The sequence below is a fragment of the Trachypithecus francoisi genome, unplaced genomic scaffold, assembly GCF_009764315.1.
Source record: "Trachypithecus francoisi isolate TF-2019V2 unplaced genomic scaffold, Tfra_2.0 Lachesis_group11, whole genome shotgun sequence".
NCBI classification, from domain to species: domain Eukaryota; kingdom Metazoa; phylum Chordata; class Mammalia; order Primates; family Cercopithecidae; genus Trachypithecus; species Trachypithecus francoisi.
The window spans coordinates 39,820,728-39,846,536 of record NW_022681456.1 but is presented as its reverse complement, the minus strand read 5'-3'; the positions used below and the strand labels follow the sequence as shown (position 1 = coordinate 39,846,536).

The window sequence follows — 25,809 nt, the reverse complement described above, 5'->3', positions numbered from 1 at the left end:
GTGTGGGTACACCCTTCCTCTAGGATTTTCAATCAAGGAAGAAGAAGCCATATTAGGATAATTTAGAGGGCAGTTAACCCTAGTAGACATAGTGGTTCTTAAAGGCTTGGGGCCTCAGACTGTACACAGGCTTCACATGGAATCTGATTTGTTCCTTTATCCCTCTCCTTCACCCAGAACCCGAATCTAGCCCTTCATGTTATAAAAAGGGCCAGAGGTCCAAAGAGGGTAAGTGCCTTGTGCAAAATTATTCAACTACTTTGTAGAGGATTTTAACTAGGGTTCATTTAGCTCCGCCCAAACTATAAAAGGCTCTTTCTAAAAAACGAAACATGATTACGGGCACAAGGCTCCAGCGTCAACAAAGCTCTGTGCTAGCTGGGAAATGGCCCCCTCCCCGACTCATCTGCTTATCATCTGCATAGAGTTATGTACTCAAAAGCAGTAAAATTATTGAGAAAACCATTGGTCCCCGGCTCCAGACCCCAAGGTTGGGAGCTGGTTCACGTTTCCTCACAGAGCCGGCAGGGGGGGCACCAGGCAAGGTTTGCAAGACGCGCCTCCGTCCCACCCCTCCCCCTTCCTCGCCCAACTTCCCATAGCCACGGCCTCAACTAAAAGTGGCCATTGACCTTGCAAGCTTTTGAGCAGTGATGCAATAGAATAGTATTTCAAAGAAAAATGCTTATCGAAATTTTGGATCCGGTTTTCCCGTGATTGTTAAGGGTTTCTTTTAAAAAGTAGGTCACATTTCAAGTAGGTCATATTTCGGGGGCGGGTGTGCAGACAAGGAGATGAGTTTCCACTAAGGCGGGGTGGCTTCCAACGGGGTTGGAGGTGAGAATCCCAGGTAAGGTAGAGGTGCCGGGATCCTTCCGAATTCCCGGCCCGGGGGCGTCAGCCCTGCAGGGAATGGCAGAGGCACTCCCCGGACTGCTGGACTGCGGGAACCGAGGCCAGTCACCCAGCCCCTTCCGGGCCCGCAGGTAAGGCCGCCCCCTTAGCAGCCCGCGCAGGTGAGCGCGGCGGGCCGCCGGGTCTGCTGGAGACATTGGAGCAGAGGGGAGGAGGAAGGGAGGAGTCGGGTGGGTGCTGGTGACAAGGAGCCGGAGCGCCAGGGGGAGGGGACTAAGGACGGCCGGCGCCGCTTAAGGAGGCGCTGCTCTCTCGCTCGCTGCCTTCCAGGACCTGCTCAAGGGGACCGCCTCCGGTCCCCGGCCGTGGGCACCGGGCCGAGCACAGCGTCCCCACGCCATCAATGTGTCTTAGAGCCGGAGAGTCCCGTTTCCGAGGACCCACAGTCGCTCCTGCACGCCCACCCCCCGCAAAAGTGCGGCCAGGAGGGTCGCGTCGAGGGGGGCCGCCGGGATGTTTAGAGGAACCCACCCCCGTGGCGGGCCCAGGGCCGAGGACCCGCCATCCTTCCCTGAACCCGGGCGCTCAGCTGGCCCGGGTAGGGGGCAGGCTCCGGCAGCCGAAACGGGGTTGGCTGTGGCCGGTGGCGGGGGACATCTCCAGCTTGCGCCCGAGCACCCCCGGGTGTGGGGCCAGAGGCAGGCCGACCCCGGCGTGCACACCGTCCGCCTTGCACTCGAGCGCTCTCACCCGGTCTTCTCTGAAGCCTGTGTATTGCGACCGAGCCTCTTTAAAGCGGTAGCGGGGCCCGCGGTCACGTGAGGCCGATTCCTGGAAAGTTCCTGGAAAGCGGCCTCCGCAGCAGCCGGGCGGGGCGCGTGCGGAGCGCTTACTGAGAGGGAGGCGGGGAGCAAGGGAGGCGCGTCGGGCTGGAAAGTCGCGCACACTCGCTGCTCCTGGGACCGACGTTTAACTCTTGCCAAGTCTCGTCGCCGCCGCCGCGGCTGGCGGGCCTTGGGTTTCCCCTGAAGCATGAGCACTCTGGCCCGCAGCCGCCCTCACCGCGTGGCCCGCGGACAGTGCGCGCCGGGGCTCCGGGCGCACAGCCTCAGGATCCCCCGTGCCCGCAGCTCGGGCGCCCGCGGCAGGTACCGGTAGCGGGGAGAAGCCCGAAGGCTCCGCCCCAAGGAGAGTTGCAGGGTAGGGCGGCGAGGCGCGGCCGCGTGCGCCGGGGAGCGGCGGACGGCCTGGGCTTCCGCCGCTCGGAGCACCGGCGAAGAGAGAGTCGGAGCCGCGGCTCTGCCCCGCGGCCTGGCGTTGCTGCCTGCTTTCTCCGGCCCCTTCTCGGCGTCGGGAAGTGTCTGGAGTTTCTTTTTTTTATTTAACCTAAACTGCCATCCAAATGAATAATCCTCCTAATAACCTGATCTCCCGCTCCTCCCCACCGGCCTGCCTCCTGCCCTCGCTTCTTCCTCCCTCCCTCTCTCCTTCCCCACCTCCAGGGTCGCAGCCGGAGGGAAACCCGGCAGCAGTCCGAGGGTGGGGTGTCCCAGCCCGGAGGGGGCGTCGCCGCGCGGTGGGGGAGGGGGTCGAGGCAATGATCCTCGAGGCTTTTGTGTGCCCTCTGCGCACGGAACTCCGGCAGCCGCCTCCGAGCGCTGGGCTGGTCGCATCCCCGGGCATCTCGTTCCCAAATTAAACGTTAACGGGGGAAACAAGGGTAGATGCCCCTCCTCTCCTGGGCCCCACCCGCTCCCCCCCACCCCGCCCCATGTCCGCTGAGGAGGCTGCTTGGTGCGGAGGCGGCGGCAGCCGAGGTCGAGGTAAGAGCGCGGCGCTGGAGGTTTGCACTTCCCGCAGCGCTCGCGACCGCCCGCTCGGCCCCGGCCTCGGCTCGGAGCCCCGCGAGGGCTGCGCGCTGGGGCCGATTCCTCGACAGCGCCCGCGGCGGCGAGAGCTACCGCAGCCATCCTGGTCCGGGAGCGACCGCCGCAGCGCCCCCAACCCCTCCAGAGCGGGCACCGAGGGGAAGCGGGGGGAGGGGAGCGAGGAACCTCCCGGGCGGGGATGCGGCAGCTGCCGCACCACCGCACCCCGGGTTGGTGCCTCCGGGCCCCGCAGCGCTTTAGGGTGGAGAACCAAGTTTGTGTGGGTGCTTCTTCTTGGGGGGCCTCGGGCTGCCCCAGGTGTGAGACCGGAATGCCAATTTGGGGAGTCTCTCCTGTTCTTTCCTTTTTAATTTTTTTCTACTTGTCCTTGACAAGGGCCTATTCCCACTGGATCTGCAGGTGACTATTTGCTCTTCCAAGGTCTCCAGTCTTTGATTTCAGCTAGTGGCCCTGGGCGGGAAGACACCCTGTTCACCCTCATCCTGACCTCCGCCCCCCACCTCTTCAGCCAACTTTGTGTCTTGGATCTCTGCTCTCTTTATTCTTTCTCTAGAGCTGGGCCAGGGCGCTAACTGGAAGCTTGGGGTTAAATGGTGCAGGAACGTAGAGGCGGAGGAGTCCCTGGGATTTTCCACGTCCATTTCCCCACCCCCACCCCAGCCGCAGGGGTCCAGTTTGGACTGACCCAACCTCCCGCTTTCTCTTTGTAGGCGATCAGTGGGTGACCGCGTCTGCGAGGGACTTTGTCATCCGTCCTCCAGGACGTGGGGAGAAAAAGCCCCATCCTTTGCCTCTCTGCCACCATTTCGGACACCCCGCAGGGACTCGTTTTGGGATTCGCACTGACTTCAAGGAAGGACACGATCCCTTCTCTGACCCCAGCTCGGGCGGCCACCTGTCTTTGCCGCGGTGACCCTTCTCCCATGACCCTGCGGTGCCTCGAGCCCTCCGGGAATGGCGGAGAAGGGACGCGGAGCCAGTGGGGGACCGCAGGGTCGGCGGAGGAGCCATCCCCGGAGGCGGCGCGTCTGGCGAAGGCCCTGCGGGAGCTGGGTCAGACAGGTAGGGAGCCGACCGGCCGCGACGCGTGCGGGAGGGGGCGCCTCCCCAAAGACACAGCTGGGAAGAGGGGCCGAGGTGGGAATCAAAGAATAAGATGGAAATACGTCTCTTGCTTCCAAGGGACCGCGGAGTGCACGCTCGCAGGGTCCTGGGTCCTTGGGAATGCGTAAGGAAAGTGGTTCTCCAGAGACTCAGGCCTGGCAGAGCGCGGGAAGGGCTTCTTGGAAGTAGCTTCTTAGCACGCTGGAAGCTTTACTGTTTTCCGCAGCTGCTCAGGGTTGGGCGCTCCGGCTCGAACCCCGGCCGGGGAAAGCGTCGGGCGCCTCTCTTTGCGCGGGGTGCAGTCAGCAAGTGGGTGCCGCGGGCCCCGCAGGCCCAGCAGCATCTGGCTCCCGGGCGGAGCTGCGGCTGCAGCCCAGGATCCTGGCAGCCAAGTTCAGGGACTGACACTGCCGCGAGGGCGGCTGCCCGGGCGTCGAGAGTAGGCTGCGAAGTCACCGCCGAGCGCGGCTTCCAGGGTCGGCGCGCCCAGGAGACTGACGCTTTCAAGTACAGTCAGGCAATTTGCGCGGCACGCTATCTCTAGGCATCTGAAAAAGGAAAAAAAAAAAGTAAAGTATCTGGCAAATCATTCTGGCTTTCCAAATCCGTATCCTAAAAGCTTACAGTTGTGGCATAGTTAAAATTTTGGTTGCAACAAGGGGTGGGAGAGGGAAAAGTTCTCTCGCTTGCGATTCCGGTCTTTACGTGTGGGCCATGGGCTTTCCCTCCAGGGGAGGCACCGGCAGATTGCAAGTATCCTGGTAATTGTGGGGTTGGGGGGAGCACAAATGTTCAGACTTCTTAAATATGGACGGTCTTTGAGCCTCCTTAGAAAGCAGGGTGGGCCGGGGAGATGGTGCAGGCAGATGAAATCGAGAATGCAGGGGAGGCCGATGGTTGTGATTGGATTTGGATTAGGGCACAGTTCAAAAGAGTTTAGGGAAGATTGTAAACCTGAAATAGTAATTATCACTGGGGACTTCCCATTTCTTAGTGACTGGTAAGGTAGTCATAAAGCAGCGAACAGAAGCTATTGTACTAGAGCTGTGCTTTTACAACAAGTACATAGCAGTGCTTTCTACGTAGCAGGCTGTTTATAGCAGGCTTTGCAGCCTTTTTTGTGTGTGTGTGTGGTTGGGGGGACACCAACCATCCAAAAAAGTTGCTTCTGTTTTTACTGTAGTTCAATTACAGGAGTAGGGTTTTCCACTTTTTAAAGGGCATGGCTTTTATTTCTAACTTCTGATTTTTTTCTAATTTACTTAAATCTTTATTTTACTTAAATAACGCTCAAAGTGTCATGCTTCATCAGCCAGTGTGTCATGCTGCAAATGTTCTTTTGGTTCATTTGAAGAAAATCTTAAGAAGAGCTTCAGAAAGTTAATTTTTTAAAAAAGAAAGAAAACTGGCTCACTGTGTTCATAAAATGTACCCAAATTTGTATTAAATTTCTACTGAAAGTATGTGTGGTGGCCCCTGGTAAACTTTCACTCACACACCACCTTTTTTTTTAGAGCTAAAGAAATTATTGCCAATTACTTGCTCTGTTCTAAAAATTCTTATAATAACTGTTTTACCCTCTTTTCTTTTTCTTTTTGAACAAAAACCCCAGGATGGTACTGGGGAAGTATGACTGTTAATGAAGCCAAAGAGAAATTAAAAGAGGCACCAGAAGGAACTTTCTTGATTAGAGATAGCTCGCATTCAGACTACCTACTAACAATATCTGTTAAAACGTCAGCTGGACCAACTAATCTTCGAATCGAATACCAAGACGGAAAATTCAGATTGGACTCTATCATATGTGTCAAATCCAAGCTTAAACAATTTGACAGTGTGGTTCATCTGATCGACTACTATGTTCAGATGTGCAAGGATAAGCGGACAGGGCCGGAAGCCCCCCGGAACGGCACCGTTCACCTTTATCTGACCAACCCGCTCTACACGTCAGCACCATCTCTGCAGCATCTCTGTAGGCTCACCATTAACAAATGTACAGGTGCCATCTGGGGACTGCCTTTACCAACAAGACTAAAAGATTACTTGGAAGAATATAAATTCCAGGTATAAATGTTTCTCTTTTTTTAAATATGTCTCACATAGAGTATCTCCGAATGCAGCTATGTAAAAGAGAACCAAAACTTGAGTGCTCTGGATAACTATATGGAATACTTTCTAAGAACAGCTGAAGCTAATCTAATTTAAATGCTTGAAGAGGTAGCTAGGTGTTTAAAGTTCCTCCACATACTTTTACCTGAGTGATGCTTCCCTTCTTAAGGCTGACCAAGACCAGTTGATCCTTTTAGATTAAAAATAAAATGTCGCATGTAAAGGCTGAAGGCACATTTTATCAGAATGGCTTGCCTTCTTAGGTTCCTTTCCATTATGTCAAAGGTCCAGGCTCCAGTAGGAGAGAAAGAACTCCTCATAGGAATACTGAAGAAGTGGGAGGAACCAAGCTGACACAGGCCTCACTGCAATTTGATATGCCTGCTGATCAGAGTCTCTTTTGGGCATTTTATATTTTGCATTCTGATGTACCTAGGAGTTTTGTTAAACAGATTATGTGTGTGAGTTTCCCATTTTATGCAATTAACCAAATCAACCAAAAAAAAGTGACCATGAAGTCCTGTATTTGTCTTTTTACTACATGTATGAACTCTCATGTGAATGAGTACTGTAGTAATCCATTTTAAGGGAGCCTTATTTCAGAAATATTTCAAACTGGTGCAAATGGAAAAGACTTTCTCTTTTCCTTTAAGGCTAAAGACAAGAATGTCATGCTATACAGGTGCAACTCAATCCCTGTTAATAAAAACCAATGTAGGTATAGGCATTTTACCCTTTAAAATAGCTGTGTCCCAACCTGTTGCCATTGATTTTTTGGAAATGGCTTTAGAAATGTCCAAGTTGTCCTTGAATTGTCTAACCATGGACATAAACCGTTGTCTCCCTTCTACTGTGTAGAATACTTTGACTTAATTTTCTTCCAGATACAGGGGGATACCTGCCTGTTTTTCAAAGTGTTTATTTACTGCTGTTACTATTTGATTAGAATGTATTAAATAAAAAAAACCTGATTTCTACAAGTTGCACTTATTGAGTACTAGAGAACGTACACTTTCATGGTAATAGAGGATTGCCATAAAAACTTATGTCAAGTGAAATAAGCCAAATATTCAACAAGAGGTAGAACATTACTTGCCCTTCTGTAAAGTTATGGGCTGTACCTGCCCCCTTTGCAATTTAGAAAGCATGGTTTAGAAACTACAGGAATTGCCAAGTGGCCTGGTCTTTTACAGTTTGAATAGGCATAACACTGATGTCCTCTGTGTTTCCAAAAACATGGTTTAGAAGCTACAAACATTATGACATGGCCAGTCTTTTACAAGTTGAGTAGGCATAATATTAAAGAAAAATCCAAAGTTTTATGGCCACTTATTTTTTGCTATGTTAGTCTGCATAACTGTTATAAATGTATCATTTTTTCTAGAGTCCAGACATTATTCATTTTATGGCCTTTAAAATTTTCCTGCATAGCTACAATACTGTGGTGTGTCACCATAAAGGTGGACCCTGTGTGAATGAGAAAATTCAGTTATAAATTATAATAAAACCTGCTTACTGCCTATCTTACCTTATTTTCATGAAGAAGTTGAAAATGGTTTTGTGCCTGGCAGGAAACATACTATGTATATCCAAACAGCAAAGCCAAATACAAAAGATTGCTAGGTGTACCTTAGCAAGAGTTTATTTGTGGCCTAAAACTTCAAGAAAAGCTAGACATTTAGGGTCGGATATATGATGGGGCCATAGCCATTTCATTAGGATGCTCAGAATCTGCTTCATTCACCCTTTTTCTCCCACTGACATCTGTTTAGTGTTGGATGTTTGATTTTTCTGGCACAACTTCTATGTGATCAGTGCCAAGGGGCTTTGTGGAATTTCTTTAAAGGTCTTTTGCATTTCTATTGTCACTGTTTCGAACACTATTTCTCAGTTACTGGGAGCGGGGAGGCAGTTGTGGGGCATGAGTACCCGTGAAATTGGAAAAAGTTCTGAGTTACTGCTTGCAAGTGACTAATTATGAGAAGGCTGGAGGACAGCACAAACAACTCTGGAGTGTGCCATGAAACCTATTGCCTTATATTTTAATCTTCTGTATTGCAAGTAAGTTGATAAACATCAGGAGGCAATTATTTTATTTATTTTATTTTTTTACGATGACTGACATCATTTATTGACTGAGTTTATTGTGAACCAGGTTCTTACTCAGCACTTGTATTATCTAATTTTCCCAAGAACAAAAGGAGCAAAGTACAATGATGATAGGAGGTTCCCCTCCCGATTGGTGAGTCAAGAGGCATTCTAGAAATATCCTAGCTCTTTTTTTTTTTTTTTTTTCGGGAGACGAATTGGGAAGAGCAAATTGCTGCCGAAAATGTCTACATTGATCCAGACAAACAAGTTAGAGCAGGCTGAAAAGGAACCCTTGGTGTTTTTACTGCTGCTTCAACCAGATCAACTGGAAAAGTATAGAGACCTTAATTAGCACTGTGCTCTGTGGGATTCTAGTCAGCCTGGCCCAGTGGTTTTTTCCCCCTGGAACACACCTGAAAGGGGAGCTCATAATGACTGCTGTGCAGGTGGGTGGGGAGGGCACTTCCTATTTCACTCAGTGGCTGATCAATGCCAGTTACCAATTATTGGTTGCCCCATTTTATACATGGTGGAACTAAAAGTACACTTGTCTGAATTTTCCTCAGCAAAGCCTGGAAAAATATCCAGTGTTTTCTCCCAATGCATGGCAATTTAGGGCTTTTGTGGGGACATTTATTACTGTTGTTGTTGAAGAATATGGTATACAGGATTTATATATCCCCAGACTCTGAAAATATTTTGACCTCAGTTTCTGTTCTGGGCAGAGATGAGGCAGTGCAGTTTTTCATGACCATTACAGTGAGCAGTGGTGATTGCTTTTTAAGGACTTGGAGATTTTTCGGAACTTTGGATAGTGGAGAAAAAGGCAGTTCAGCTTATGAGATGAGAGGTCTTTTTTGGTGTGTCAGTAAGAAAGTCTTGACTTCATAATAATTATGTAATCCAAATAGGTAACAGAATGGGACAGTTGTTTGGGAGTGTTTATTTTCTCGGGGAGGATTTTCTCTGCTTTTAGAAAATTGTACCCTGTTAGGAGGGTAGGAGACGGAGACGTCATCTCATCAAATAATCCAAGGGATGGAATGTCCTGAGACCAGGCCGTGCCCTTCTCAGTTGTGAGTTTAGGCACAGGGTAGGTGGGGTTTGAGTGGCTGTGGTTACGTCTAACAGCTGGGCTGAAGTCTCTCTCTAAGTGGTCCTTCCTATCCTTTAGAGCAAAACAATGTTGTTGTATGCCTTTCATTTACTTCAGAGGTCTTCTGTATTCTCCTTTTCCAGTTTTTTTGACTTCTTAGAATTTTAAAGCTTGAAACTACTTTTTAGATCACATATTATGGATTTTATGGAAGACTTTCGGATCCAGAGGGGCTGGGAGATTTGCACGCACACACACACACACACATGCACACAACCCAGCCAATCAATGACAGAGTCAGGATTCAAACGCAGATATTTTAGTCTTAGGATTGCTATTTGTAAAAGTTGCACGCTCCTACCCTTTGTTAAGATTGCCGAGGCTCTTCTTTGCTCTCCTGCAAGCCCTACAGTTCTCTTAACATCATATATTTGTTCTGCTGGGATTCAGAAACCAGGCCTGTGGAATACCCTGTGGGATAATTCCAGTTCTCGGCCTCCTCTACCCGATTCTGAAAAATCTGCCTCTGCTGGGTTTCATGTCTTGATCCACATTAGTTTTTTGTTAATTTTAACTCCTTAACATTTCTAATCTGTTTGCTGTTTTAAAATCCAAAACCTCCCATCCATGCTGTTTGATGATCTCATTTCCACCTCCACCAGATGTGACTCACACCCAGCCACAATGCCCGGGCCACTGCCCACCCTCCCTTCCTTACCAGCAGGACCCACTCTTGCTTTTGCCTGCTCATGGGCATAAGGGCATAGTTAATTCCTGCCTTACTTTCTCCCTTTCCTATCATAAAGTTGCCCTCTTGACTCATCTAACACAGACCTTCTGGCCGCATGATACTCCAGTAAAAGAGGATAATTATACTCTCCTTGAGTTAGGTAATTGAATGATTTGGACTACCTTAAGATTAAATCTCTTTGTATCTCTCTTTGGTTTCATTCAGGTTATGAAGCAAGTAGCCAGCCCCAGATGCCTCACTTTTTTTATGGGCATTTTTTTAATCCACTTATTGTTTAAGTATAGCAGGCTCCTTTTTCAGTGTTAAGTGAACCTTCATTTGCACGGAATAAAAATGCCCTCCATTCCTTTGCTTCTGCTTTATGTCTATATGTAAGAATGATTCTGTGAGAGTTTCGTTTCATTTTTTCATATGCATGGTTCTTGTATTCTCATCTTCACATATTTTTGATTTTTCTAACTTTTCCTCTGCATGGCTTGAGTTCAGGTGACTTTATTACTAAGGTAATGAAGTTAACAACCATTGTTAGAGTAGCCTCTAAAAGTCCTGGAGTCCCCAGTGTCTGAAGTCATGGAGCAGAGCTGGCTATTCCTATCTATACCTTCCTGAGCTTTGTCAGCAAAGGAGGCTGGATCAGCTAAGTGTGCCACAGAGAATAGGACTTACTTCAATAAACATGTATCTATAAAGATAAAATGAACTGCTTTTACAGACAACTCTCACTTTGACCCACATCCTTAACTTATAGGCATTCTGACTTGCCTTAGATCAGGAGTGCATTTTGTGATGTATTATTCACATGGCTTTGCTTCTCTTAGAGAAAGGCTTGCCAGAGTCCCAGTGAGAGAAAAGGAAATCTCGCCAGCTGCCTTCTTCTCCTGTCTCAGCATAAATGCCACCCAAGGAGCCCCCTTGCCATGGTGGAGTGAGGCTTTTTCGCCAGTTAAACCATCACAGAACTTCATAAAATTTTCCTACATCTCCCCAGTTTCCTACAGTGTTAAAGATAAAAATTTCTGTTTGTTTGTTTGTTTTTTTCTTTTTTGCTAAGCATTTTTTTCCCTTCTGTTAGTTTGGTATCCTTTTTCCTGTTTAGTGTTTGGTCCAGAATGCCACTGTGATCGTCAACATTCAGAAAAAGTCCATGTTGGCCGGGTGTGGTGGCTCATGCCTGTAATCCCAGCACTTTGGGAGGCCCAGGTAGACGGAGGAGTTCAAGCCAGCCTGACCAGCATGGAGAAACCACGTCTCTACTAAAAATACAAAAATTTAGCCGGGTGTGGTGGCGCGCACCTATAGTCCCAGCTACTTGGGAGGCTGAGGCAGGAGAATTGCTTGAACCTGGGATGCAGAGGTTGCTGTGAGTGGCGATCTCGCCCCTGCTCTCCAGCCTGGGCAACAGAGTGAGACTATGTTTCAAAAAAAAAAGAAAACGAAAAGAAAAAGAGGCCATGTTATTTCTACCCAGAGAAAGTTGTTTGACTTCCCATTTTAACATCCCCCATGCCATCTTGATGAACTTGACCCATCTTAGGTTTCCAGCATAGCTTGTTTCTCTTCATTTTTATTTCTAGGTTGTGGCCATCAATTCTGTATTTGGTCAGAAAGCGTCTTTGTATTTTACATATTGGATTAGAGCATCTGCTCATAATTATCTATAGGAATAAGAGGCAGAGAGAACGGGGAATAATAGAAGCCCATAAACACATGTAGCCAATAGTTTCAACTTCCCCATTCTATCTCCTTTGCTAGAACCACTGACAGAAAACTCAGCTGCTTCTCCGTTCTGTCATTTTATTTTCCTTGTCCATCACATGATAGGGATGTTAATATGCAACAAACCGGCTAAAAAAAATATCAAGAGAGAAAAGCAAGGGAGATGGAGCATCAGTAGTGTGTGGAGGCTCCTGAGAGCCAATATTAAATACTGAGAGATTTTGTGAGCTAAATCATTATACATAAATTATTGGTAGATTAAAATCAGCCATGGTGGGAGTGTTACGCCACAGAAATGGGCAGATGCTATAAATTAAGACTCCCCCCACCAGATAGCTGATTTAACAACATAGCACTGATCTAGGTATTATGTCCTCCTCAATAATTGAAACCTCATTAGAGTAAGATCAGTTTATTTGTAGCCTCTTTTATACCAAGCCCAGTGCTTAGAGCAGAGTGGGAGTGAACAATTCAAGGAATTATTATTATTATTATTTTAATGTGTGTCAATATTATATTGGGCTACGTTGTCTTCTACTGTGGATCAGGCCATCTCCTGATTCTGTGTCTTTTTCTAGTTACTCTGTGGTATCTGTAGCTACCTTTTCAATTTCTTTTTTTTTTTTTTTTTTTTTGAGACAGAGTCTCGCTCTGTCCCCCTGGCTGGAGTGCAGTGGCCCGATCTTGGCTCACTGCAAGCTCCGCCTCCTTGGTTCACGCCATTCTCCTGCCTCAGCCTCCTGAGTAGCTGGGACTACAGGCGCCCGCCACCGCGCCCGGCTAATTTTTTGTATTTTTAGTAGAGACGGGGTTTCACCATGGTCTCAATCTCCTGACCTTGTGATCCGCCCACCTCGGCCTCCCAAAGTGCTGGGATTATAGGAGTGAGCCACCGCACCTGGCCTTACCTTTTCAATTTCTTAGTAGGAAGGTGTTGGGCAATCTCAAAATCACGTGATCATTGTTTATAACAACTCTTACAGATCAGGGCCTCTTTTTTCCTTCTAGCTTCATTCATTTATCTCATTAGTTTTCTAATTTTTTTCTTCCTCCCTCCCTTCTCACCTGCTTTCTCCCTCCTTCTCTCCTTTCTGCCAACATTTATTGAACGTATACTGTATTACTCAACAGGAAGACAAAGGCAAGTAGGAAGTGTTCTTTCACGGAGGGAGCTCTTACAGGCTGTGAGAAGGAACGGAGAGGAGGGGGACTAACATTTATTAAACAGTCTAATATATCCCCTACTCTGCTTAGCCATTGCATTGAATCATCACAACAACCTGAAGAGGTATGTATGACCCTCATTTATTCCAAATGAAACAGAAACTTAGGTAAAAATATCCTGCCCAGTTAAGTAGGGAAGTCATGAATCAAACCCAGGTTCTGTATCTCAGGATACCATATTGTACAGGAAATGTAACTACATGAATAACTTATTGTCAAATGCATTGTTAAAGGCAGTGTAGTTACTTTGCGGACCGGGTGCCATTGACCTGCTTTGAGGGTTTGTGGAAGACAAACCCCCAGAGGAAGGTATCTTGTGTCTGAGTATTAATAGGCTGGAGGGAGTCCTCAGACCTGCTGAGTGGGGAAGATATTTTGGCTGAAAGGTTGAAGAAGAGGGTAGAGATGAGGCTTGTAGGAGGTGCTGTCTGAGGGTAACTTGGGGCAGATCTTGCAGGCCTGGCTGAAAATCTTGGAATTTATCCTGAGGGCAGTAGGGAGCAGATGTCAGCTTTTCAAATGGAGGGGGAAACAACAGAACTAGGTTTGTGTTTTATATCACCCCTTTGGAGGTCCTTCGGAAAAATGGAACAAAGCAAGGGCGGAGTGAGGGAGACCGGTTAGGTGCAAGGTGGGTAGGAGGGAGGTGGTCCTTCTGAGAAGATTGGGGAGAGGGTCAGACGTTGACTCTCTTTCCTTGCCTGCAGGCTCAGATTTGCCCTGGAGTTTAGGGCTTTGAGTCACACAGATTGCACGCTTCCCTTTGAGGACCGGCTTCCACTTTGGGCAAGTTGGGGTAACTGGCACAGATTCTATTCTCAGGAAAGCAAGAGGTCATGGTACAGTGGGCACAACCCTGAACTAGGAATTGGAAAACTTGGAGTCCACTCTGATTCTCTGACCTTGGGCCAAACGTTGAATCTCTGTTATCTGTAAATTGAAGAGCCTGGAGTCTTCATGATTTTTGGTCCCTTCCAAGGAGGTCCCCATCTGCCCAGATGTGATAGCACACTGGGGTGGGAGTGCTCAGAGGAGAGACGGGCTCCACATAACTGTGGAATCTCAGTTTCTATGTAGATTGTAATATAGATTTTACCTCCATGCCATCATATATTCTCATTTATTTTGAAACTATACTTCCTTCTTAACTCTGGGTTTTTTTTCACAGCCAGCTGTTTTTTATCCTGGTTAGAAGAATTTTGTGTTTTCTTTTAGCTATGGATCTTTGAGCAGCACCCCATCATCGACGAGTTTTGACTTGGGTTTTTAGATCTTGGTTGTGATGGAGACACAGGAATCTGGTGTGTGCCAGTCATCATGATCATCATCATAACCCTTTAGATGAATTTTCATTATCAAGGGATCTAGAGGGCTGTCTTCGCTCTGCTCCCCAGCTAACATACAGATGTGTTCCCAGAAGATGATGAGCATAGGGTGTGTTTTTGCAAGTCATTTTTCCCATTTACATAGATTATTCTTATTTCCAATTGATCCTCAATAGATAAGAGTGCCATTGAGCTTTATTTTCATCTGTCAAGCAATTAAGAAAAAAGTAAAAGAAACAAAAAAGCTATAATATACTAAGGAAATTCTTAGATTCTTTGGTAAAATTAAAAGAATCTTGGTGCATGAATCATCGTGCCCCAATCTATCCATCTTGCATATTTGGGTTTTCCTGGATCTTTGTTAAAGTGGGACATAGGACATATCTCTGGTCTTGATAGGCAAGGAGAAAGGTTGGGGTAATCAGATGTCTCAAGGAGAGGTACATCATTGGGCCTGGTAATGGCTGAAGGCCCCCCAGAGATCCAGTTTGAAGCTGCATTGGGTAGGCCATGGGATTTATTATGTCCGAGGCATGATAGGCAACCACTCTATAACAAACCAACTCTTAGGCTTCCAGGAGACTGAAAAAAGCTAGAACATTTACTAATGCCAGGCATTACATTTGACCCTTTACAAGTATGACCTCATTGAAAGCTCCCAACAAACCTCTGAAGTAGATTCTGCTTTTATCACCCCTTCAGAGACAAGGAGATTGACACGTACACAGATTAAATGATTTAACAGTGTCAAAAGACAAAATCACAACAATTTCTTTTAAAGACCTTAATTACCTTTATTTGCAATTCTAGAATTGGGTAGCACTTAATTCCGTAAAATAGAGTAAGTGTTCCAATGAGCTGAGCAGAAGAGGTTGGTTTTACAGCCAGAGAGGAGCTGAAGAAAGCAAAAACAGAACCCGGAGTGGTTTAGTCCTTTCCAAAGTTAAGTTCCTTGTAAGGTGGGGACAGGGAGACAGAAAAATAGAAAAGCAGCTGATTGGTTAACATCAGGTTACTCCAGGTTACTTTTTTGTAAGGATTACAGTAGAGGGAACTTCATTATCATGCTGATTGAAACTAGCCTGCTTGGGAAATTAGGCTGTTATCCCTCTCCTGATTTCTTCTCAGAAGGTCAGATAACAACTTAGTCTCAGTTTGGTAAAAACCTCAGCTTAAGTGACTCCATTTTGATTAGATTAGATTTTGGGATCTAGTGTAAGACCTTAGTCCAAAACAATGACTTTCTATAATTTTTATTTAACACGAGGGAAACTTAAGATTTGAATTCAAACCACTCTGACTTAAAAACCATGGTTTTCTCATTCTTCTGTTCATTTTCTCAATAAGCTTGCAAATGCTTTTAACCTCTGATGCCTGCAACCAGCATGTACCTCAATATTGTCTGCTAGTCACATGTAGTTAATATATCATCTTGTGGTTAATATTAAGAGGGTTATGACCTCTTAACAATGATGCATCTTAATAATGATGCTATTATTGGGACTTTGATTTCAGAAGTAATATACGATCTACCCAAATCCTGATCATCCAGCTTGGAAGAGTCCCTGACATCTGAATTTACACCGTTTCCTCCCCCCCCCCGCCTTTTTTTTTTTTTGAGACGGACTTTCGCTTTTGTTACCTAGGCTGGAGTGCAATGGCGTGATCTCAGCTTACAGAAACCTCCGCCTCCCAGGTTCAAGGGAACCTCCACCTCCCAGATTCAAGTGATTCTCCCACCTCAGCCTTCCGAGTAGCTGGGATTACAGGTGCCTGCCACCATGCCCAACTAATTTTTGTATTTTTTGTAGAGACGGGGTTTCACCATGTTGGCCAGGCTAGTCTCAAACTCCTGACCTCAGGTGATTCACCTGCCTCGGCCTCCCAAAGTGCTGGGATTACAGGCGTGAGCCACCATGCCTGGCCATTCCTCCCTTCTTTTAATCTCCTTTAGGTGTCTATCTGGGGCAACCATAGCCCACAAGCTCTTCCCTATTACTCCTTTCCTTTCTGTGGAGGTAAATTTTATAAATGATGTGTCCATCATAACAGCCATTTTAGGTTGCAGAACAAACAACCCCAAACTCTCAGTGGCTTAAGACAGTAAAGGTTTCTACATCTATACATGTCTGTCATAATCACCAGGGAGGCTCTTTTAGCCACTCAGAACAAGGTTGATGAAGCAGCTGCAGCACCTCCTCAAAAAACTGGGCTGAGGTGCTGAGCCAATAGGTGAGGAGAATCAGAGGATCTCTTATTGGTGTTTAAATGCCCTGTCATTTCTGCTCCTGAATGTTTGGTCAGAACTCTGCAAAATAGTGCCACCCAACCATAAGGGGGCCAGGAAGCACAGTTCTCCCCTGTGCGGAGGAGAGAAACAGAAATGTTTGGTGAGCGGCATGGTGTAACCACCACATATACCATGCCATATATATCCTGCTTCCTTCTTTTTTTCTGCCTAGCTTGGCAAATCTGACTTCACGTAAACTCTATAGGACACCCATAGCCCCTTTCATTCCATTTCTCTTTTGCCTTTGTCTTCCAAAAGATTTTCAGGTACTGCAAAACAGTGTCTGTCCTTTGTGTAAGCCAAAGGAATAATCTCAAGCCTTGAAGTGAAATTACATGTAATTCATCCCTCAGTATCTTTGAGGATTGATCCCAGGACTCCCGCCCCCGCCTCCCACCCCCGCAAGCCCTGCCAAGGATACCAAAATCTGAAGATGCTTAAGTCTCTTATATGAACTGGTATAGTATTTGCATATAATCTGCATACACCCTCCCATGTACCTTAAATCATCTCTAAATTAATAATACCTAATACAATGTAAATGCTATGTAAATAGTTGTTATACTATATTTTAAAGATTTGTATTATTTATTAGTGTTGTATTGTTATTTTTTATTGCTTTTTCCTCCTGCCAAATATTTTCATTCTGTTGGTTGGTTGGATCTGCGGATGGGAACCCACGGACATGGGAACCCACGGACTGACCGTATTAAAGAGCTAGGGCTACTAACCTCAAAAAGTTTTATTAAAGAGCTAGGGGTCTTGCTCTTTAGGTATTAAAGAGCTAGGGCTACTAACCTCAAAAAGTTTCTGAATGACCGGAAGTTCTTCTGATCTTCACAAACATCTCTTGGGCTTCCTCACTTGCTAAAATTAACCCTGTCTTTTCTCCAGTGTCAATATTCAAGATAAATAAATTATGTTCACATTCACTTCTATTGTTTACTGTTTTGCTTAATTGGCTATATTTCAATAATATTAAATAGTATTATTTTCTACCAGTTTTTAATCAGACTTGAAGCTTTTCAGGCACATTAGAGAGTAAATGGACTTTTGTGTGATAAATTGGCTACCTAATCACCAATTTTAATTTGCTTCTGAGGAAAATTGTATTGTAAATTCCAGACAACTGGTTTGCAAACCCTGCTTTAGAATGCAACTTCTTTCTAGGATGGGTCCTTTTCCTTTAGCAAATTTCTGTAGCAAATTTCTGTATAACGAAAATACCAGAATAAATGCTGTGTTTTAATGGACAATTATGCACTACTACATTCATGGGTCACTATCTCTGAAAAAATTAGAATATGAAAAATGTACTTAATTTACAACACTCTACTGAACATATTGTTTTTTCCCTCATTCAATGTTTTCTTCATTTCAGTTTTTCTACACTAACCCAGATTGAAACTTTGCATTATCTTTAACTTCTCCCTCTTTATATTTATTTCCTTCATTTATTTAGTTATTCATTTATTCGATCATTCATTCACTCACTCATTCAATAAATATTTACTGAGCATCTACTTGTTGCAGTCATGAGGCAGGTTCTGGGGAATGTTAAAAAACACAGTCCCTGGCCGGGCACAGTGGCTCACACCTGTAATCCCAACACTTTGGGAGGCCGACATGGGTGGATCACTTGAGGCCAGGAGTTCAAGACTAGCCTGGCCAACATGGCAAAACTCCGTCTCTACTAAAATTACAAAAATTCGCCAGGTGTGATGGCATGCGCCTGTAGTCTCAGCTACTCTGGAGGCTGAGGCATGATAATTACTTGAACCCGGGAGGCAGAGGTTGCAGTGGGCTGAGATGGCACCACTGCACTCCTGCCTGGGCGACAGAGTGAGACTGTCTCAAAGAGAAAACAAAAAACAAAAACAAAAAATACAGTCGCCGACCTCAAGAAGATTCTGTGTAGCAGAGAAACACACAAGCCGGCAGTGCCATGATGCATGGTACAGTAAGATAATGCCTGCAATGGAGGTCTCTGCAAAGAGCAGCTAAGCAGAGAAGACCTATCTGGATCTGTTTGAAGGAGTCAAGAAAGACATCAGAAAGGAGGCAGCTTTTCATCTGAGACTTAAAAAATCAGTTGGTGGCTGGGCGCGGTGGCTTATGCCTGTAATCCCAGCACTTTGGGAGGTTGAGGCAGGCAGATCACGAGGTCATGAGATCAAGACCATCCTGGCTAACACGGTGAAACCCCGACTCTACTAAAAATACAAAAAAGTAGCCGGGCATGGTGGCATGCGCCTGTAGTCCCAGCTACTCAGGAGGCTGAGGCAGGAGAATCGCTTGAACCTGGGAGGCAGAGGTTGCAGTGAGCTGAGATTGTGCCACTGCACTCCAACTTGGGTGACAGAGCGAGACTCTGTCTAAAAAAAAAAGAGTTGGCCTGGCCAAAAAGCCAGGCAAGGCAGTTCCAAGTAGAGCAGACCACACGAAGGTGTGAGAGAACACAGTTTGTTCCCATATGTTCTACCACTGTGGGTGGAACTCCAAACACAAAAGGGGAAACCAACCAGGAGATAACCCGGAGTTGGTGGGCAGGGAACTGAGCACTTAGGGCTTTTCCTGCCTTTCAAAAGAGTTAGTATCTTACCTGGGAAGTGAAGGAGCTATCGAAGGCTTTTGAACAACAGAGTAACCACATCAGATTTGGTGGCAATGTGGAGGCTGCTCTGGAGGGACATGACCTGAGGTCAGGGCTTCTGAACTTTATCCCTAGACTTCCAAGGGACCCATGGATAAGATGTCTGGGATCTGTGAACTTGGACTGGAAAAAAGTTATACTGGCCATTGTCACTATCCTCTAAACTGAAATTTAGCCTTTCCTTTAAATATGAATCTAGGCAACAGATCACAGTAGAATTAACAGAAGATATGAATTTATCACCAGTAGAAATGTTCTGATAGCATATTACAGCTGTTGTAGGTATCTCAAAATATCTTTTACACTTATCACTAAACTGAAATTATTGTAGATATTAGACTCACTGCCAGAAATTGTTAATGAATTAATAAAGGAGCACATATATACTGTGTGACAACTTTAAAAAAAATTTTGTATTTACATTTTAATATAATTTATCTTTTGTATTTTATTTTATGATTTAAGCACAGTATTCTGAGAAGGGGTCCATTAAAAAAAGTCAAAACTCACACACCAGAGGACGTGAGTCAAAACTCAACATCATCAAAGGAAAGTGATCGTTGAGGAGGTCAATGCAGCCTAAGGCAGCAATGGGGAGAAGGAAGAAGAGGAGTTGGAGGAATTTGTGAGAAATTCTGGAGACAGAGTGATTCTTTTTTTTTTTCTTCTTCTTTTTTTTGAGCCAGAGTCTCGCTTTGTTGCCTAGGCTGGAGTGCAATGGCATGTTCTCGGCTCACTGCAATCTCCAACTCCCGGGTTCAAGTGACTCTCCTGTCTCAGCCTCCCAAGTATCTGGGACTACAGGCAGCACCACCAAGTCCAGCTAATTGTTTTTATTTTTAGTGGAGAAGGGGTTTTGCCATGTTGGCCAGGCTGGCCTTGAACCCCTGACCTCAGGTGATCCACCCACCTCGGCCTCCCAAAGTGCCGAGATTACAGCCATGAGCCACCGCGCCTGGCCTGACAGAGTGAATTTGTTGATAGATCAGGGACATAAAGCAGGGGTAGGGGTATGCATAGACCCCATTTCCTCCAGCAGGTTTCTGGCTGGAGCAGAATTCTTATGCTTGTCACATGTGTTCCTTTCTTCCCAATGCTATCATTATTTACCGTGCAGCATGGTTTAAAACATGGAAAACATCCATCCGTTGCTTCCCTCCTCTGTGCCTGCCAGTCCTACACCTTTCTCAACTCTTTTAGTGTTATCTTCTTTAGTTAGACTGCAGATTCTTGGCAGGCAGTGCCTTGCAGTCTGCAACCCCCATCATATATTTTTCACAGTAGGTGGTGAATACATGACTGACAGATTTCAAATGCACTTCCTGTTTTGAGGTCACCATGTACACCCTATTCTAGTTAGAGAAGTTATACCAACCTTGACATTCTGGGAAATTTTTTTTTTAACCTAAATTCCTATGGGTTCTATCATTTGTCTTCTCATAAAATAATACAAAATGTGCAAATAAAAATAAATCCATATCCTTGGGCTTCCTGATTGTTTTTCTTAAGTGAGTTTAGTGATGGTGGGTTAAATAATACTGTAATCTTAAGCCAGAAATTGAGAATATGGATTTGAAATGTCCCCATTACCTTTTTTTGTTTTTGTTTTGTTTTCTTTTGTTTTTGCTGTTGCATGTTCTTGGCAGCAGTGGTTGATGTCAGTATTGTTGCCCATGTTGTAGACTGCAGATGTTGCAGTGTAGCTGAGTACTTTGGTTCGCTTGCTGAAATTCCTCGCTATGCTTCTTATGAGGTCCAGGAATGTATAGATTTGCGGTCTGATGTATTTTGATGATTGCCAGATAAAACTGATGTCTGGTACTTTTTCTAGGAGAAACACATGTAGACGTTTCCAAGTTGATTTGTAGGAATTTAGTGTTATTAGAACTTTGTGGCAAAACTTTTTCTAAGTGGCAGAAGAAATAAAGGAACTTCAGTTTTGAGGGCTGTTAACAGCACTCCCTTTAGTGCCAAAGCTGAGAAGGTTGACAAAGTACTGGATTGTTAAGATGGACTTTCTAGGCCGGGTGCGGTGGCTCATGCCTGTAATCCCAGCACTTTGGGAGGCCAAGGTGGGCAGATCATGAGGTCAGGAGTTCGAGACCAGCCTGACCAACATGGTGAAACCCCATCTCTACTAAAAATACAAAAATTGGCCGAGTGTGGTAGCATGCACCTATAATCCCAGCTACTCAGGAGGCTGAGGCAGGAGAATTGCTTGAACCCAGTATGCAGAGGTTGTAGTAAGCCGAGATTGCACCACTGCACTCCAGCCTGGGTGACAGAGCGAGACTCAGTCTCAAAAAAATAAAATAAAATAAAATAAAATAAAATAAAATAAAATAAAATAATAATAATAATAATAAGCAAGTACTGTATTTGGACTTTTAAGCATTACTGATACAGTAAAATACAGTTTTAGCTACTGACACAAGACTAGCACCCAAGATTTTAGAAAAAGGCACTTTTTCCCTTTTATTTTCCAATAACATTTCTCAATCTGGTAACCAGGGAGACTACTCTGGGGTTAACTTGAGGTTTGATTGCTGTTTACTGTTCTTGTTTTTTGGAGAGGAGAGCAGAGTTTGGGAGAAATGAACTATTAAAAGTTAGCTTCCTGTACGGGCGTGGTGGCTCACACCTGTAATCTCAGCACTTTGGGAGGCTGAAGCAGGTGGATCACCAGGTCAGTAGATCGAGACCATCCTGGCCAACATGGTGAAACCCCGTCTCTACTAAAAATACAAAAATTAGCTGGGCGTGGTGGCACGTCCCAGCTACTCGGGAGGCTGAGGCAGAAGAATCGCTTGAACCCAGGAGGCAGAGGTTGCAGTGAGCCGAGATGGCACCACTGCACTCCAGCCTGGGCAACAGAGGAAGACTCCACCTAAAAAAAAAAAAAAGTTAGCTTCCCAATGTACACATGAAAATTACATTCCTTTTCTTCATTTATATTATAATTATTTGAAGAGCAAATTAGATATTGTTAGTGAAGAAATGAGAGTGATTACCTGGTAATATGATGAGTTACTTTTTCTTTAAACTTACTGGCTTTTCCCTAAACACTAATGGGCTGGATAACAAGTTTTTACTCGTTGGCAGGGCAGTTTAGCCTCCGAATACTCTTGGAACAAAATGACTAATTTTTTTAACGCTTTATTGAAATATAAACTTTAGGAGAGTAAACATTTTCGATTTGGAAGAAGTATTTAGGTTACAGACCTTCAAATCCAGCTTTTTTCCCTGAGACTTGACATTTAATCACTAGGTTAATGAAGCACCAAAAGAGAGAGCTTTTATGGTTAGAAAAGGAGGTTTTTTTTAAAAAAAAAAAAAAAAAAAAAACAAAAAAACAAGTCTCAGCCTGAGATACTGGAAGCGACTTGACCTTGATTTACATATACAAGGAACAGAAATGAATTAGCCCGCTAGATATTTCTAGGAACTAGTTAAGGGAGAATGAACAAGATGGGAGCGAGAAGAAAGCGTGTGTGCGTTCGTGTGTGGCTGTCTGTCTGTCTGTCTGCGGAAAGACGAATCTCAGAGTTTCGGTTATTTCTTCTTGAAGAATTTTCAAACGGAGTTCCTGCAGGGGCTGGCTGTAGCGTCTACGATGTGCATACACGGTCTCTCGAGAGGGAAGTGATCCTGGCGCCACGGGGGTGATGCAGCAAAAGTTCTTTTTGTCTGTGGCCAGGCTCGAGTGCGGAGCCCCATGGAGCTGTGGCGTGGCAGTTCCTCCCAGACGCGTCCGGGGCGCCGCTAGGGTCTCCCAGGACCTTATGTAACCCGGCGTCGGCAGCAAGGAGCGGGTCACAGGCTGACCCACGTCAAGGCGTTTCACTTTGGAAGCGCACCAGTTGAGTGTGGTATTGAGAGCAGACGGCTGGGTGCAACGTTTTTGCAGCATATCTCATGGGTTATTTTAATCTCTTCACGTAGCCTTAAGAGTCTCACTCGACAGTATACGAGAATGTGGCCAGGGATGTGGCTTCCATAGATTGTCCCAGATAAGAGCATCCCTTTTGTTTTTGTTAATGCAGGGTAAATACAACCTCTTCTTAGGAGCTAGTTTTTCAATTATTCTAAAAGTGATAACATGCTCATGTTTCAAAATTTAGTCAGTTCAGAAGTGCACAAAATGAAAAAAATTGCCCAACTCTCGTCCCACTCCCCAGAGTTAACTTTTATTAAAAGTTTCCTTTTTATTGTTCCAGAATTTTTTAATGCAATCGAAGCCTCTATTTAAATCATTTTTTAAAAGCACACACAAATATTATTGTACTATACTTTCTGCTTTGCAATTTGCTTTAAAATTTAATATTTGGACTCTCTGTATCTACCTATATCTATATCTATGTATATCTTCGTGGCAACATAAGACTTTGCCTCATTCTTTTCAACAGCTGCACAATATTCCATAATATGAATGTACCATTGCTGATTGAATCAATCTCCTGCTAGTGGATATTCAGGTTGTTCCCAGTTTCCTGCTGTTACAAACAATGGTGCGGTACAAATCTGGGTACTAATGTTGCTGTGTGCTTATGGGAACATATATGATGAGTACATTCTTAGCAGTGGAACTTTGGGGTCCAAGGATACATGGCACTAAACATTTTAATAGATATTTATTTCCAAATCACATTCCCAAAAGGTTGTACCCATGCATATTTCAGATGGAAATAAATTCTTTCAAGTTGTACACATAGCTGAGGGTTTTCCTTAAAATACTGTTCATTTTTAAACAGCATATTTTCCACTGAGATCAAATACACTTGTTTATTTGCTAATTAATTGCCCTTGAAGTTAAATCTCTATTCTAGAAAAGATGTCTCAGAAACCTAGTGGAAAGGCCTCAACAACTTCGTCCCAGCCTTGATCAGAGACATTCACAGCTATCAGACAGGCACATGGCTCTATTCCTTGACTGTGGCTTCAAAGACAGCTGTCTTTAAAAACCCTAGGGTAGGATTGAGAAAGCGTTTTTTCTTTTTTTCTTTTTTGTGGTATGTGTAACAATATCTTTAATTCGTTCTGTTCAAAGGACATTGATGAACAACTATGGTAAAAATTTCTCCAGTTCCCTCTTCTCTGTCCCCTTATCCTGGTTTCCCGTCTTCTCTCTCCCCTTTTGTGTTTGTTTCTTTTCATAGCAGTTATCCTCTGCACCCACTCCTGACGCCAGATTGAGTGGCCAGTTCTAGGAATAGTAAAACTGATTTCCTACAACTGGAAGGTGGTTCTGGAGAGGGAATTAGCTTTGCCTAAGGTTATTATCACGCTGACCCGACTCTATATCTAGATCCTGCTTCCCATGGGATACTTGATCTGCTATGACTCCAAAATGCCGAAAGCACTCCACCTACACAGAAACACCACATCTTCTTTAAAGCACCAGAAGAGAAAGCTTTTATGGTTAGAGAAGGAGGTTTAAAAAAAACAAACAGGGCTCAGCCCGAGATACTAGAAGTGACTCGACCTTGATTTACATATACAAGGAACAGAAATAAATTAGATATCAAAATTAAATTAAAATAAAATTTTAATTTAGATTTGTATAGGTAAGACCTATTACAGATGAAACCAGATGCCAAATATGTTTCAAAAAACATGTGTTTCACAATGATATTAAATTGTTTTATAAGTGATCGTAGTAGCATCCCAATTACCTTTTAGATTATAGCCAACTTTTTGGGAATTACAAGACTTTTACAAGTATTTTATTTCTTAAATTACCTGCTTATCTGGAAAATAACCCTAGTAAGACCAAGCCCACTCATCCTGAAAACTCATCTTAAACAAAGCCAAGTCAAGTCAGAATAGGATCTGGGTGTCAGCAAAAAGGAAAACAAACAAAAAATCAAACCAAACCACACTAAAATAAAATAAAATAAATTTCTCATTTAAGGTCTGAATCTCTTTGGCTTTGTAAGCTACTGTTCCCATACAGAGGCTTCTGCCTTAAAATAAAGGAAATAAACCAAGAGCATAGAAAACCTGTTTAATCAAAACTCTTAATTTCAAATCAGTGTTTCCATAACACATTAGAAGCCAGCAGGAAGAGAGGGGAGGCAAAATGTACAGTTCCGTGATGTCCCCAAATAGAATGTTCACAACTGACAGGAAGCACCTGGGGGATTATGATTATTTGCTTTAGAAATTCAAAAATAAATTGTTTTTTGAAATAAAAAGGGAAAAACAAATCGATTTCTCAGTTCAGGTTGTTTTTAACATTTCACATACATCAATTTTTATAATCCCAATTCAGAAGACAATGAATTCAAGTTAATAATGTATTTAAATTTAAGGATAATGCAGGGAATGCCAAAATAGGAAATTGCAATAGAACAGTTGAGCCGAACTCTGAGTCTCCTTTTCTTATTTTGACTCAAGTTGACTTTCAATATTATAGTACTTTCATTTTTACAGCTCTTTACATATTCTGTAAAAAAGCTTTTAAAAAGTGAAATGAAGATGTTTCTTAACTATTAAAATTTCTATTGCCTAACTCTTTTAATTTTTTGAGTTCATTAAGACTTTAGAAGATATTCTTTCTCAAATCTGTCATTTAATTAACAATTTGCTAATGGCATTGATAGGATTTTTCCATTTTTATTTTCCAAATCAAGAAATCTCCAGGTTCCTTTTATTATTCTCATTTTATTTCTTTAGATATAATTCTTTTTTTTCCTGGATAATTAGT

At 44.3% G+C, this 25,809-nt stretch overlaps 1 protein-coding gene across 6 annotated transcripts; it reads left to right on the top strand.

Annotated features, from left to right (window-relative positions):
- The first annotated feature begins 592 nt into the window (after nucleotides 1-592).
- SOCS2 (suppressor of cytokine signaling 2) lies at nucleotides 593-6,937 on the top strand. 6 transcript variants are annotated; one of them, XM_033221075.1, is made up of 3 exons: nucleotides 593-986; nucleotides 3,455-3,806; nucleotides 5,461-6,937. In XM_033221075.1, exons 2-3 carry the CDS (start codon nucleotides 3,668-3,670, stop codon nucleotides 5,916-5,918), a joined length of 597 nt encoding a protein of 198 aa, XP_033076966.1. In that variant the 5' UTR covers nucleotides 593-986; nucleotides 3,455-3,667; the 3' UTR covers nucleotides 5,919-6,937. The 6 variants fall into 6 exon arrangements, with proteins under 6 accessions (XP_033076966.1, XP_033076969.1, XP_033076964.1 ...); XM_033221078.1 differs by lacking the exon at nucleotides 593-986 and adding an exon at nucleotides 1,146-1,453; XM_033221073.1 differs by lacking the exon at nucleotides 593-986 and adding an exon at nucleotides 1,707-2,003.
- Nucleotides 6,938-25,809: the final 18,872 nt, after the last annotated feature.

Bases quoted from the DNA above. Each gene is read 5' to 3' on its own strand.
- SOCS2 (XM_033221075.1), top strand. From the start codon at position 3,668: ATGACCCTGCGGTGCCTCGAGCCCTCCGGGAATGGCGGAGAAGGGACG. The intron at 3,807-5,460 runs GTAGGGAGCCGA...CAAAAACCCCAG, and splicing joins GCGGGAGCTGGGTCAGACAG to GATGGTACTGGGGAAGTATG.